We start from the raw sequence: 14069 nt of genomic DNA on the forward strand, positions 1-14069 counted from the left end.
GTTTTTAATTTATTTGCAAGGAGAGAGAGAACAAAAGAGAGAATGGGAGAGTCAGAGCTTCTCTTTGCCTCTGGCTTTACCTGAGTACTGGGGGTTTAAACCCAGGCCAAACCTAGGCTAGCAAGCTTTTGCAAGCAAGCACCCTTAACAGCTGAGCCATCTCCCTAGCCCCTAGCTATTATTATTTCTTGTTCTCAGCCAATCAGATACTAAAACATCTTATTTTATTGTACTTTAAAAATGTTTTTACTTATTTATTAGAGAGAGAGTGTGTGTATGGATGCACCAGGGCCTCCTGACACTGCAAACAAACTTCAGACACATGTGTCACTTTGTGCATGTGGCTTTATATGGGTACTTGGGCATTGAACCCAAGCCATTGGGCTTTGCAAGTAAATGCCTTTAACCACTGAGCCATATCTCCAGCCCCTGTCTTATTTTATTATTTATGTCCCAACTGTTGTACATACTTCTCCCCTGCAGGTTATTCTTTACTCAATCTACTCTATATCTTTTTCATGCTTATTACCTGTCTCCCCTCCCCCTACTTCAAAGCCACTTATTAATTTCTTGTTACTTACAGAATAGAGTTCAAGCTTCTAAGCCTAGCACTCAAAACCCCTATAATCTTGTCCTTTTCCAGCCACTTTTATAATTTAAAGGAAATCACCTAAGAGATTTTTAGCTGGCCAAGAACTCCATAGAAAAGGGAGGGGCTCATTTGTGGTAGAAAACCTGATGTGCTTCAAGCAGAATTAGTAGAAATGTAGAGTGATAACCAAGGGTATTGATTACTTCACTGCAGGCTGAGCCATTCACTCCATACCCAGAATAATAATTTAGGTGATAGATGTTGAATTTCAAGTTTTGTGGCTATGTGTTCAAAAGAGCATCTATGTAACAGGTGGTACAGAAAGTGCTATGAGATACAAGTGAAAAACTATACATAGTTTTGCTGTTGGAGGGAAACTTTAGATGATCAGGACAGACATCGCCATACATCTGAAGGACTTTCAAGTGAAAGACAGGCTGCTCTTGTTTTCTGGACTTACATAGAACCAATGGGTGGAAGTTACTGAATTGCAAGTTTGGATTAAACAGAATTTAGCTAAGGCTGGCTATGCTGCCTATCATCCCAGCTACTCAGGAAGCTGAAGTAAGGGAATATCAAATTCAAGGTATGCCTGGCCTGCAGAGTAAGTTCAAGACCAGCCTAGCCAGCATGGTGAGACCCTTTCTCAAAATAAAATATGAAGGGGCTGGAAGGATGGCTTAGCAGTTAAGGTGTTTGCCTGCAAAACCAAAGGACCCTGGTTCAATTCCCCAGGACCCACGTTAACCAGATGCACAAGGGAGCAAAGTGTCTGGAGTTAGTTTCCAGTGGCTGGAGGCCCTGGCGTGCCCATTCTTTCTCTCGCGCACTCCCTCTTCCTCTGTCAAATAAATAAATAAAATTTAAAATAAAATAAAATATGAAAAGAGAGCTAAGGATACAGTTCAACAGAGCCTAGCATATGACAGGCCCTAGGTTTAATTCCTAGTACAAGAAAAAAAGGAAATAAAAATGTATAAATTAAAGCCAGGTGTGGTAGTGCACACCTTTAATCCCAGCACTTGGTAGACAGAGGTAGGAGTGGCCATGGGTTCAAGGCTACCCTGAGACTACATTGTAAATTCCAGGTCAGCCTGGGCTAGAGTGAGATCCTACTTCAAGAAACCAAAACAAGGGCTGGAGAGATGGCTTAGCGGTTAAGCGCTTGCCTGTGAAGCCTAAGGACCCCGGTTCGAGGCTCGGTTCCCCAGGTCCCACGTTAGCCAGATGCACAAGGGGGCGCACGCGTCTGGAGTTCGTTTGCAGAGGCTGGAAGCCCTGGCGCGCCCATTCTCTCTCTCCCCCTCTATCTGTCTTTCTCTCTGTGTCTGTCTCTCTCAAATAAATAAATAAATAAAAATTAAAAAAAAAAAAGAAACCAAAACAAGCAAACATATATAAATTATGTCTAAAAAGAAAATAGAGTGGGGGTTGGAGAGATGGCTTAGCTGTTAAGGAGCTTGCCTACAAAGCCAAAGGTCCCAAGTTTGATTCCCTAGGACCCATATTACCCAGATACCCAAAGTGGCACATGCCTCGGGAGTTTGTTTGCAGTGGCTGGAGGCCCCAGTGTGTCCATTCTCTCTCTCTCTCTCTCTCTCTCTCTCTTTCAAATAAATAAAAATAAGAATAAAAATATTTTTAAAAATAAAATGGAATGGGTAATTTTATGAAATTCTAAGTACTCTGTCATTCAAAATGTCCTAGAAGTTGATTGATAACTTTGAAATAATTTTGATGAGGAAGGGATTTGGATTAAGTCAAGTTTTTCAAATTTCTCAGGTTAATGAATATTTTCTTTTAGACAAAGTTGGGATGTAGCTCAGAGGTAGAGTGTGTGCTTATTGTATGCAAAGTCTTGGGTGCCCTAAAAAAAAAAATAACTGGGCAAAAAACAACTCTAAAACATATTATGAAGCTGCTCAGGTTCAAATCTGAGTAGAATCCTTTTTACATGTGAATGTGTGGTATGTTTGTATGCATGTTTGCATGTGTGTGCACACATGTGAATGTGTATAGAGGCCAGAGGACAACCTTGCGTATAGTTCCTCAGGTTTAGCATTACCACTCAGATCACCAATTAAGCTAGACTGGTGGCTGTTGAGCCCCTATGATCCTACTGTCTCTATCTCCCCAGTACAGGGATTACAGGTATGTAGCACTGTGCTGGGCATTGACATGGGTACTGGGGATCGAATTTAGGCCCTCCCTCCTTTGAGGTAAGCACTTTACAAGCCAAGCTATTTTCCTATTACTAGGTTTTGTGTGTGTATGCATGTGTGCATGTGCATGCGCACGGTTTTTTGAGGTAGGGTCTCACTCCAGTCCAGGCTGACCTGGAATTCACTATGTAATCTCAGGCTGGCCTCAAACTCAAGGTGATCCTCCTACCTCTGCCTCCCAAGTGCTGGGATTAAAGACATGTGCCACCATGCCTAGCATATTCCTAGATTTTTTAAATTCTCATTTTTTGTTTTTCTGAGACAGGGTATCATGAAACCCAAGCTGGCCTCTAACTCACTGTGTAGCTGAGGATAACCTTGAACTCCTGATTCTCTTGCTTCCACCTCCCAAGTGCTGGGGTTACAGGTGTGTGCCACCACGTCCAGCTTTTTAAAAATTCATTTTCTTCTTAAGTAGATACTATACTGAGATTAGTTAATAAAAGATTACCATTTCTTTTAATTTATATTTACAACATCTATCTCTTGTAGCATATTACTCTTGATTTGTGCATTATTTGATAAATATTCATTGAATTAATTAATTGAACAAGTGAATATAATGAATGCTATTCCTATGAGATGTATCTTTTTAATATTTATTTATTTATTTATTTTTTAAATATTTATTTATTTTATTTATTTTATTTATTTATTTGAGAGTGACAGACACAGAGAGAAAGACAGATAGAGGGAGAGAGAGAGAATGGGCGCGCCAGGGCTTCCAGCCTCTGCAAACGAACTCCAGACGCGTGCGCCCCCTTGTGCATCTGGCTAACATGGGACCTGGGGAATCGAGCCTCGAACCGGGGTCCTTAGGCTTCACAGGCAAGCCCTTAACCGCTAAGCCATCTCTCCAGCCCATATTTATTTATTTATTTTTGAGGTAGGGTTTCACTCTAGCCCAGGCTGACCTGTAATTCACTATGTAGTCTCAGAGTGGCCTCAAACTCTCTGGCAATCCTCCTACCTCTGCCTCCCAAGTGCTGGGATTAAAGGTGTGCGCCACCATGCCTAGCCTTATTCCTTTCTTTCTTTCCTTTTTATCTTTTTCAAGGTAGGATTTTACTCTAGCCCAGGCTGACCTGGAATTCACTATGTAGTCTCAGAGTGGCCTTGAACTCATGGTGGTCCTCCTACCTCTGCCTCCTGAGTGCTGGGATAAAAGGTGTGCGCCACCACACTCGGCTAAAAATGTGCCTTTATTTTACCTACTTTTTTTTTTTTTTTGTCATGCAGTGTTGGAGATCTAATCCGTGGCCTTGTACATGAATAGGCAACTCTCACAACATCACCACTGAGATACACCCTTGGCTCTGCTTTTGTTTTTAATAGAAAGTAATTCTTTAACAATTGACTCCCTTACATGAAAATTCTTATCCCAGGGGTCTGCAAATCCATGAAAAGAGTACAAATGCATTTCAAAATTTGTGTGAAATTATTCAAATTGTATTGACAAATTTGAGGGTTTGTGTATTTTTCTGAGAATTTTGCCAGTTTTCAAATGGACCTGTTACCCCTAAAAGTTAAGAAACAATCACATTAATGAAAGAATTTCAGGTGTCCACTGTAATCTGATAAATATATATTAGGGGGCAAGAAGTCTTGTGGGCACCCCTCAAATCATACACATATGCATTCTTGATTGTAAAGAATCGGTAAGGGAGCCGATTCCTCCAACATGCCCACCCTTAGTGTTAAAATTACTGGCAGAAGAGCCCAGCGTGGTGGCACACGTCTTTAATCCTAGCACAGGCAGAGGTAGGAGGATCTCCGTGAGTTCGAGGCCACCCTGAGACTACATAGGGAATTCCAGGTCAGCCTGAGCTAGAGTGAGACCCTACCTCGGGGGGGGGGGGGGGGGAAGATTACCAGCAGAGCAGCATTTCTGACGCCAACCACCACCACAGTATGACCCTAGAGCTTGCACTTAGCCTGGGCTGAGGTAAGGTCATCGTATGCTTCCTTTCTTTGGGCTGTTACAAATGGTTTCTTTCATTGGCCATTCCTGTGCACAAGATGGGGAGGGAGGTTGTAGGATTCATACCTCCCTCCCATGAATACCCCCCATCATGAATGTATGCATATTCAGTCCTTCAGAATCAGAGACCTTTTCAGTTAACAGCCCTTAGTATGGAAAAGCAAAGCATTCACTCCAGGGCTTTAGGCAACTCTGTCTAGCCAAAAAATCATTGTTCCAACCCCTACCCAACAAGGGCCAGACAGTCTGGAGACCCTTGTTTTTGTGTCTCTAATCGCCAGCTCAGACAGTGCCCTCTGGGCTTGTTTGGATGGCATATCCCTTTTCCCTCCCAGGATCACTCTCTCTTTTGTTGCATTGTGAGAAAATTATGGCTAGGAATTTGATCTGGAGCCAGTGTCAGCTTCCGGGTGTGATCTCAGCATCCAAGTGTGAGCTTGGGATACTGGGACGTTGGGCTTTTTTTTTTTTTTAGCAGGCTAGGACCTCTTCCTTCCCACTGGTCCCGTCTTCCAGGCCACAGAACAGGGAGCAGCACAAACAAGGCCCCGAGATTTGGGTTTATTCAGCTCCACCCAGAACTAAACCAGAGGCTATGACACGTCCCAAGGGACCAAACCATACATTGTGGACCATGAGCCTTTCCCTTCCCCCAAGGACGCTTCTACCTCTGGGGTGGTGGGCAGCTGCTTGAGTCACGGCAAGAGGCACAAAGGGATTTGTTGGGTGCTGGGTCTCTGGAACTCAGGGCTCAGCTCTAGCTGCCTCCTCCTCTTCCTCTGGGTCTGGAGGCGCCGGGAGCAGGGAGATGTACACCTCATTGACCTCTGTGTCCAAATGTCTGCCACCCCGAGGCGCCTCCAGGTTAAGGATGCCATCGTGGGAGAGCGCAGCTCGGACCCGCCAGGGGTCCACATCCGCAGGGAGGACATAGGTGCGGCAGAACTCTCGGGACACGAAGCCGTGGCGGTCCAGGCGCTGGGGGTGTCGGGCAGACACCTCCAGTAGGTTGTCCACAGTCCTCACGGTCACCTCATCTGGGGTAAAGTGGCTCACATCCAGAAATGCCTGGAACTTGCCCTCACTGAGCCTGAGCTCGGAAGCCCCTGCCCTGCTACCCTCCCCAGCTCGGGGGGCCCGAGGCCGGACATAGTAGCCATGGTAGAGGGTGGGGGTTAGGATCTCTTCTGGCAGGAGGCCTGGCAGACAAAAAGAGAAAGCAAGAGGCAGGATGAGGGAGGATGAAGTGGGCACAGAGGGATGTAGGATGGGGAGATGGCGGACTGGGGAGAACAGGAGGGGAGGCAGAAGTGAGAGAGGCAAGGCAAGTAGGGACTGGGAGAACAGAAATGGAATCATTAGGCACAGTTAGGCATGCAAGGCGCAGGCATCAAAGCACCACAGGCCCCAAGTCTGTCCTGAAGTGGGTGGGAAGCAGAGAGCCCTGATTGAGGGGGGAGGCTGGGGTGGGAGATGGCTTGCCCCAGGAGTTAGTTAAGCCTAAAGTGGGGTGGAGGCCAGTAACTTTGGGCTATCAGCCCAGAAGTTCAAGAGGTGGGGGTATAGGGACGACTTCCAAGCCTACCTTCTCCAAAGCACTGCTCACCCAGGCGGCTGGGGTTGGCAAATTCGTACTCGGCGGTGGCAGGGTGGGCATGTGGCACTGAGCGGCCCGACATGGCTGCAGTCGTACCTTGGCGGTCCTAGTCTTAGGTGCAGCTCCAACAGGCACAGCGAGACCCCTCCAGCTGCCAGGAGAGCCAGGGCTCAGTAGGAGTGGGGGCGGGGTCTACACCACCCAAAATAGTGCAGAGCGTGGGGGAGGGGAAAGGGAAGGCAGCTGAGGCCCAGACTGCAGCGATGCTGAGGTTGTAATCAGTACCGCCTGCACCCCCCAGACCCCAACCCTGTATATCCGTCAACTGTCAAGGGGGAACCTGGGAGGACAGCTGGGGGTCCTGGGCCTAGAGTGAGTTGGGGAGAGGAAGTGGGGCTCCAAAGGAGGGGCCTAGCCCTCACAAATAGTTTGTACATATCTACATCACCATTTCTCCTGTTAGTCTCAGACACCACACATCCTATTTAATACAACATTTCAGACGTAATGAGCTACATAGAGGAAGGAAGGGTGCTAGAGGCCTTCTCTGCCTTTTAGTGTTAGAGTCTTCTCCTGAACCCAAGTCAGCCCAGAGCACCAGTTAGGTTCCTGCGGTGGTGAACACGGTGGCTGTCACTGCCCTCCTCCAGCGACCCACAAAGAGTTAATGTCCCTGAGGCCCAGCCTAGGAAGATTCCAGTCTCTGCCCAGGCCCAAGATAGTTGCTGGCTCAATTCCCCTGGCATGCAAGACTGGAGAGGAGGAGGAGGGGCACATCACCAGCTGCTTGGGATTCCTGACTCTGTCCCAGCTCCAGAGAACAGGGGTGGGGGTGGGTGCCTTGGGGTGTGGACAGAGAACTAGTGAAACAAGACCATGACAAGTCATTGGCCAGCTCAGGCGTGTCGGTGTTTCTCTTTTCTTAGCTCAATGAGTACTGGGTATGTGTCACCCTGCCAAATCCCCGATCACAAGTCTCCATGAACCAGCGGTGAGCTGGGATAATAAAACCCCTGACATCATCATTCCAGAAGCTTCACAAGACTGCATATATAAGGGCTGGCTGTAGCTGTAGCTGAAGGAGCTGACCAGCCAGCTGACCCCTACATTCTATTAACCACCATGGACATCGCCATCCACCATCCTTGGATCCGACGCCCCTTCTTTTCTTTCCACTCCCCCAGCCGTCTCTTTGACCAGTTCTTCGGAGAGCACCTGTTGGAGTCCGACCTTTTCCCAACTTCCACTTCTCTGAGCCCCTTCTATCTCCGGCCACCCTCTTTCCTGCGGACTCCAAGCTGGATTGACACTGGACTCTCAGAGGTAAGTCCTCCCTCTGCTGGAACACAAGTGTCCTTCCTGGCACTTCCTAGCCACTTCTGCATTTGTTTTCTCTGTCTTCACTCATGAGTATGCAAAGGTGTTTCTCCTCCCTCAGGCACCTCTTCCTACTTGATTTCTATATTATTTTATTTGAGAGAGAGATAGAAAGGGCGGGGGAGAGAATGGGCACACCAGGGCCTTAAGCTACTCTAAACAAACTCCACATGCATGCACTACCTTGTGCATTTGGCTTACATAAGAATCAAACCTGGATCCTTTGGCTTTGTAGGCAAATAAATGCCTTAACTGCTAAGCCATCTTTCCAGCCCATCTCCTCTGTATTCTATTTATTACTTTTCCATGCATGGGGATGATCATGTTTCTGCTTCCTACTATTGAGCAGGATACCCCTTTCTGGTCTAATTTAAGATGATCTGTATGGAAAGAGCTGCCTTAACTCTTTGCTCACCTGTCTAATACCTCCTACTGTGCTGGCGTATTTATCATCTCTAGCTTTAGAGCCCAGAGAGAAACCCACCTGCCTCATCTTAAGCTTCTCATCTCCCCCTATAAGGAGCAAGAAACATCAGTCACTATTTTCTTCTATTCTGTCCCCTCCTTTATAATTTGTTTAGATTCATCAGGGCTGTGACAGAGCACTGAACTCAGTCTACAATTTATGAGGGAAAAAAATTTAGGTCTGCTTTTGGGGCCCACTCCTTTAAGAGGGTGGGGAAAGGGGTTAACAGATAAGATTGACAGGACTGTCACAGATAATGCTCTGGTTTAAAAATATTCAGGTGTGAGTAAAATAGAAGCTGAGTGGACAAGGGCTTTGGAAGGACAAACAGGTCCAGTAGAACATTCCAGATTGAGTGGGAAGAAAACTTGGCAGAGAGCTAAGCAAGAAAAAATAATAAGGGGCCTTTGTCTCATAGACAAATGACAAAGCCAGGCATTGGAGTCAAAGAGGCAGGAGTCACCATGCACAAACCCACCCTTGAGATTGGACCCTGGGTGATCTGTTTTCTTTCCTATCTGTGCCTCTAAGTAAAGTTTGGGACTGATGACCAAAAAGTCGTCTTTGAATACCACTGTGGTGGCCCAAATAAATTAGAGTGCTGTGTGTTTATTTTGGGATTTTTTTTGTTTGTGTTTAGAGTTAGGGTCTCACTCTATCTCAGGCTGACCTGGAATTCACTATGTGAATTCTCAGGGTGGTCTCGAACTGATGAGGATCCTCCTACCTCTGCCTTCAGAGTGCTGGGATTAATGGGGTGCACCACCACACCCGGCTAGGAAGGGATTTTTTTAAATGTATTTCTTTTTTAAAAAATTATTTATTTATTTACTTATTTGAGAGGAGGAAGGAGGGAGGGAGGGAGGAAGGAGGGAGGGGGGAGAGAGAGAGAGAGAGAGAGAGAGAGGGAGATTGAGAGAGAATGGGCACATCAGGGCCTATAGCCATTGCAAATGAAGTCCAGAAGCATGTTGTATGTCTGGCTTTATGTGAGTACTGGGAATGAAACTCAGGTCCTTAGGCTTTACAGGCAAGCACCTTAACCTCTTAGCCATCTCTTCAGCCCAGGAAGGGATTTGTTTTATAGACAAGATGATTTACTTGAACAGAAAGCAAGTCTGCATTGAACAGAAAGCAAGTCTACAGAATGAGACTGCTTCTGTGTAATCAACATCCCTGCCATCATTTTTGTCCCCTCCCTTCCTCTTGCTGTTTCTAGATGCGTATGGAGAAGGACAGGTTCTCTGTTAACCTGGATGTAAAGCACTTCTCCCCAGAGGAACTGAAGGTCAAGGTGCTGGGAGATGTGATTGAGGTGCATGGCAAGCATGAAGAACGCCAGGTGCGTAGTTTGATTTTATCTCTTGCTCATTCATTTGTGTGCTATATAGCCAGATACTGCCTCTGAAGCTGACACCATTCCAGTCCCAAAACATAAAGAACTACAGAGAGAGGGAGAGAGGCAGGCAGGCAGGCAGTCTAAGGCCATACCACCCAGAATGCGCCCAATCTCATCTGATCTTGGAAGCTAAGCAGGGTGGGGGCTGGTTAGTACTTGGATGGGAGAGAGGGTGTGCCAGGGACTCTAGCCACTGCAAATGAGCTCCAGACACAGGTGCCACCATGTGCATTTGGCTTTTGTGGGTACTGGGGAATTGAACCTGGGTCCTTTGGTTTTTACAAGCAGGTGCCTTAACCACTAAGCCATCTCTCCAGCCTTTTTTTTTTTTTTTTGAGGTAGGGTCTCACTGTAGCCCAGGCTGACATGAAACTAATGGCAGTTCTCCTATCTCTGCTTCCTGAATTCTGGGATTAAAGACATGAGCCACCATGCTCTGCTAAAACTGCTTCTTACAATAGGTGATAAGAGTCTGTGCATAACTAGTGCAGTTTAAGGTTAGGCAATTTTAGTTTTGCTCATATGATTTAAGATCCCTGGTTGGAGTTGTATTATTTAAAAACAACCATCCTGCTAGGCAAGGTGGCACACACCTTTAATCCCAGCATTTGGGAGGCAGAAGTAGGAGGATTACGGTCGGAGTGAGTTCAAGGCCACCCTGAGACTACAGAATGAGATCACCTTAATCTAGAGTGGGACCCTACCTTGAAAAATCAACCAGCCAACCAACCAACCAACCAACCAAAAACCATCCTATTGGTTTGAAACATCCTGAGACATTCCTGAAGAATCAGGACAGTTTATGGGCTTCCTTGGGGACTTAAGTTCTCAATGCTAGGGTAAAATTCCAAATCCCAAGGGTTTAACCAACAAAGATCAGATCCAATTCTCTGGGAAATATAATTATCCTTCACAATTTAAAGATATGGGAAGTTTGGGGTTCAGATTTCTCACACTCTCATTGATAGGAGTGACAACCTGGGCAAATTTACCTGAAACTTAAACCTGAAACAAACGTCTGTTTATTTAGCTACTTAAGTTTTTGCAGTGTTGTAGCTCAAACCCAGGACTTCTTTCATGCTAGACAAGCAGTCTACCACTGGAGCTACAGCCCCGCTCTAGCTACATAGTGAATTCCAGGTCAGCCTGAGATAGAGTGAGACCCTAACTCTTTTCCCTCAAGTTGTCAGGGCATTTTGCCCAAGGTGAGGAAGGAGGATGTCTGTGTTCCGGGAAAGTAGTGGTACTTCCTGTTCTTAGTTATCTCTTTGTTCTTTCCAATTGATTAGGATGAGCATGGCTTCATCTCCAGAGAGTTCCACAGGAAGTACCGGATCCCAGCTGATGTGGACCCTCTAACCATCACATCATCCCTGTCATCTGATGGGGTCCTCACTGTGAATGGACCAAGAAAACAGGCCTCTGGACCTGAGCGTACCATTCCCATAACCCGTGAAGAGAAGCCTGCTGTTGCTGCAGCCCCCAAGAAGTAGATGTTATTTCTCTAACTGTCTTTTTTAAAACAAGAAAGTTTTCCCACCAGTGAATAAAAATCTTGTGACTAGTGCTGAAGCTTATTGATGCTAAGGGCAGGCCCAAATTATTAAGCTAATAAAATATCATTCAGCAACAGATAACTGCCTTGTCTTTGCTTATTCAGTATGTTTTTTCCCCCCAGAGGTAGGGTCTCACTAGCTCAGGATGACCTGGAATTCACTATATAGTCTTAGGGTGGCCTCAAACTCACGGCTATCCTACCTCTGCCTCCCGAGTGCTGGGATTAAAGGCCTATGCCACCACGCCCTGCTCAGTATGATATATATATATTTTTGACAACTTCCATAATTATAAACAATATCCCATGGTAATTCCCTCCCTCCCCCACTTTCCCCTTTGAAACTCCACTCTCCATCTTATCCCCTCCCCCTCTCAATCAGTCTTTCTTTTATTTTGATGTCATAATCTTTTCTTCCTATTATGATGGTCTTGTGTAGGTAGTATCAGCCACTGTGAGGTCATGGATATCCAGGACATTTTGTGTCTGAAGGAGCACATTGTAAGGAGTTCTACCCTTCCTTTGGCTCTTACATTCTTTTTGTTTGTTTGTTCGTTTTTTGGCTTTTCAAGGTAGGGTCTTACTCTGGCCCAGGCTGATCTAGAATTTACTATGGAGTCTCAGGGTAGCCTGGAACTCATGATCCTTCTACTTCTGCCTCCCAAGTGCTGGGATTAAAGGCATCCACCACCATGCCTGGTGGCTCTTACATTCTTTCCACCACCTCTTCTGCAATGGACCCTGAGCCATGGAAGGTGTGACTGAGATATTGCAGTGCTGAGCACTCCTCTGTCATTTCTTTCCAGCACTATGGTGCCTCGAGTCATCCCAAGGTCACTGCCATCTGAAAAGAGAAGGTTCTCTAGCCAAAAGTGAGGGTAGCATTAATATATGGGTATGCTTTAAAAAAATTTTTTTTTACATATTTATTTGAGAGGGAGAATGGGGCAGAGAGAGAGAGGGAGGGAGGGAGAAAGGGAGAGAATGGGTGCATCAGGGCCTCTAGCCACTGCGAATAAACTCCAGACACAGGCACCACCTTCTGCATCTGGTTTTATGTGGGTACTAGGGAACTGAACCTGAGTCCTTAGGCTTTGTAGGCAAGTGCCTTAATTGCTAAACCATCTCTCCAGTTGTCAGTATGCTTTTAAACCAAGATATAGACATAGTAGATCCAATGTCACATTATTCAGGGGACTCTAAGGATTTTAGAGTCAGAATTACTGGCTCTATCACTTACTAACAGTATGAACGTAGGCAAGTTGTTTAATCTTTCTGGTCTTTAGCACTTCCACTTATAAAACAGAGTAATAGTTTAGACAGAGTTGTAAGGAGTAAATTAGCATAAAAAGTAGGTGAGGCCACTGGTAGACATTCAAGGCATACCTTTATTTTAGGTCTTGATTTCAATTACTGCAACAAATCTGAATCAACTCTGGTAAACATACATCAAAGAGTGTAGTGCATCTCTAAGATAAATTACATGGTCAGGGAGCCATGGAGCAGGGTAACCTCAGTATTATTTTCCTACTGATACACATCATCTTCAGGTGATTCACAAGGACAATAAATAGGACTTGGTTAGTGACATCCAGACCAGCCTTTCAGGTATGGTCCATGTTTGATTATTCAAATATCATCAAATGTAAGATTGAGAAACACACATTTCTCTATCAAAGACAAAAACCAAATACCCAACAAAATGAAAACAACAACAACAAAATAACCCCCAAACCAAACCAAACAAACAAAAAGCCCCAACAAGCTCTCAATTTTACTTTTTTTTTTTGGTTGTTCCAGGTAGGGTGTCACTCTAGCCCAGGCTGACCTGGAATTCACTAGGGAGTCTCAGGGTGGCCTCAAATTCATGACAATCCTCCTACCCCTGCCTCCCAAGTGCTGGGATTAAAGGCATGCACCACCACGCCTGGCTTCCATTTTACTTTTGAGCATCTGGAGAAAACTGCTTCATTTAATGAAAAACAGTCCTGCCTGGTGTGGTGGCACATGCCTTTAATCCCAGCACTCGGGAGGCAGAGGTAGGAGGATCACCGTGAGTTCGAGGCCACCCTGAGACTCCCTAGTGAATTCTAGGTCAGCCTGGGCTAGAGAGAGACCCTACCACAAAAAACAAAAACAAAACAAACAAACAAACAAAGTCTTGATATATGTTATGTGGCACACATGTTTGGAAAAAAAACTTACTTTTTCTTTATCAGCTGCCTGCTTCTTTCTGATTTCCCACATGATTAATTTAAAAACAAGATTATTACTTTCACAAAATGTTGAGTTTGGGGACTTACACTGCTTGCTAAAATATTCCACAGGAAACAATTGCCTAATTTGTCATGACACAGGAGAGGGGATCTAGGTTCTCAGTCTACATAGGTTCAAAGTGCTCTTAAACAAAGATCTCCCAGCCAGGAATGGTGGTACACACCTTTAATCCCAGCACTCAGGAGGTAGAAGTAGGAGGATCACTGTGAATTCTAGGCCAGCCTGAGACTACAGAGTAAGCTCCAGGTCAGCCTAGGCTAGAGTGAGACCCTAACTTGAAAAAACAAATAACAAAAATATCTCAAACTGGGCGTGGTGGTGCACACCTTTAATCCCAGTACTCAGGAGGCAGAGGTAGGAGGATTGCTGTGAGTTCAAGGCCACCCTGAGACTGTAGAGTGAATTCCAAGTTAGCCTGAGGTAGAGTGAAACCCTATCTTGAAAAACCAAAAGAAAAAAAGAAACTTCCCTAAAATAATCTGAAATGCTGTGATCTAGTCAGAAGCCATTCTTCTTTAAACATATAGGCAATTTTTGTGACTGCTAGCAAACAATACTGTCTGCATAAAGAAGAGCCATTTATCCCTTCAGTATTGCCAATGG

The 14069-nt window shown here is 45.4% G+C and overlaps 2 protein-coding genes across 5 annotated transcripts in view; one reads left to right on the plus strand and one right to left on the minus strand.

Annotated features, from left to right (window-relative positions):
- The window catches only part of Cryab (crystallin alpha B), a 36239-nt gene extending 24971 nt beyond the window's left edge, over window positions 1-11268 (plus strand). For 3 of the 4 annotated variants that reach the window (XM_045144928.1, XM_045144929.1, XM_045144927.1), the window contains exons 2-4: window positions 7577-7715; window positions 9455-9577; window positions 10924-11268. In XM_045144928.1, coding sequence (XP_045000863.1) covers window positions 9455-9577; window positions 10924-11127 — 327 coding nt within the window. In that variant the 5' untranslated portion in view covers window positions 7577-7715 and the 3' untranslated portion in view covers window positions 11128-11268. Of the gene's footprint in view, window positions 1-7339; window positions 7716-9454; window positions 9578-10923 lie in introns of those variants that run through there. The other variant, XM_004666483.3, reaches the window with a different exon arrangement.
- Hspb2 (heat shock protein family B (small) member 2) lies at window positions 5343-6548 on the minus strand. The gene is made up of 2 exons (XM_004666486.2): window positions 6381-6548; window positions 5343-5994 (listed from the first exon to the last, which is right to left on the minus strand). The coding sequence occupies exons 1-2, from the start codon at window positions 6472-6474 to the stop codon at window positions 5540-5542; spliced, it is 549 nt and encodes a 182-aa protein (XP_004666543.1). The 5' UTR covers window positions 6475-6548; the 3' UTR covers window positions 5343-5539.
- Window positions 11269-14069: the final 2801 nt, after the last annotated feature.

The sequence above is a fragment of the Jaculus jaculus genome, chromosome 3 (genome assembly GCF_020740685.1).
Source record: "Jaculus jaculus isolate mJacJac1 chromosome 3, mJacJac1.mat.Y.cur, whole genome shotgun sequence".
NCBI lineage: Eukaryota > Metazoa > Chordata > Mammalia > Rodentia > Dipodidae > Jaculus > Jaculus jaculus.

Bases quoted from the DNA above. Each gene is read 5' to 3' on its own strand.
- Hspb2 (XM_004666486.2), bottom strand. From the start codon at position 6,474: ATGTCGGGCCGCTCAGTGCCACATGCCCACCCTGCCACCGCCGAGTAC. The intron at 5,995-6,380 runs GTAGGCTTGGAA...TTTGTCTGCCAG, and splicing joins TGAGCAGTGCTTTGGAGAAG to GCCTCCTGCCAGAAGAGATC.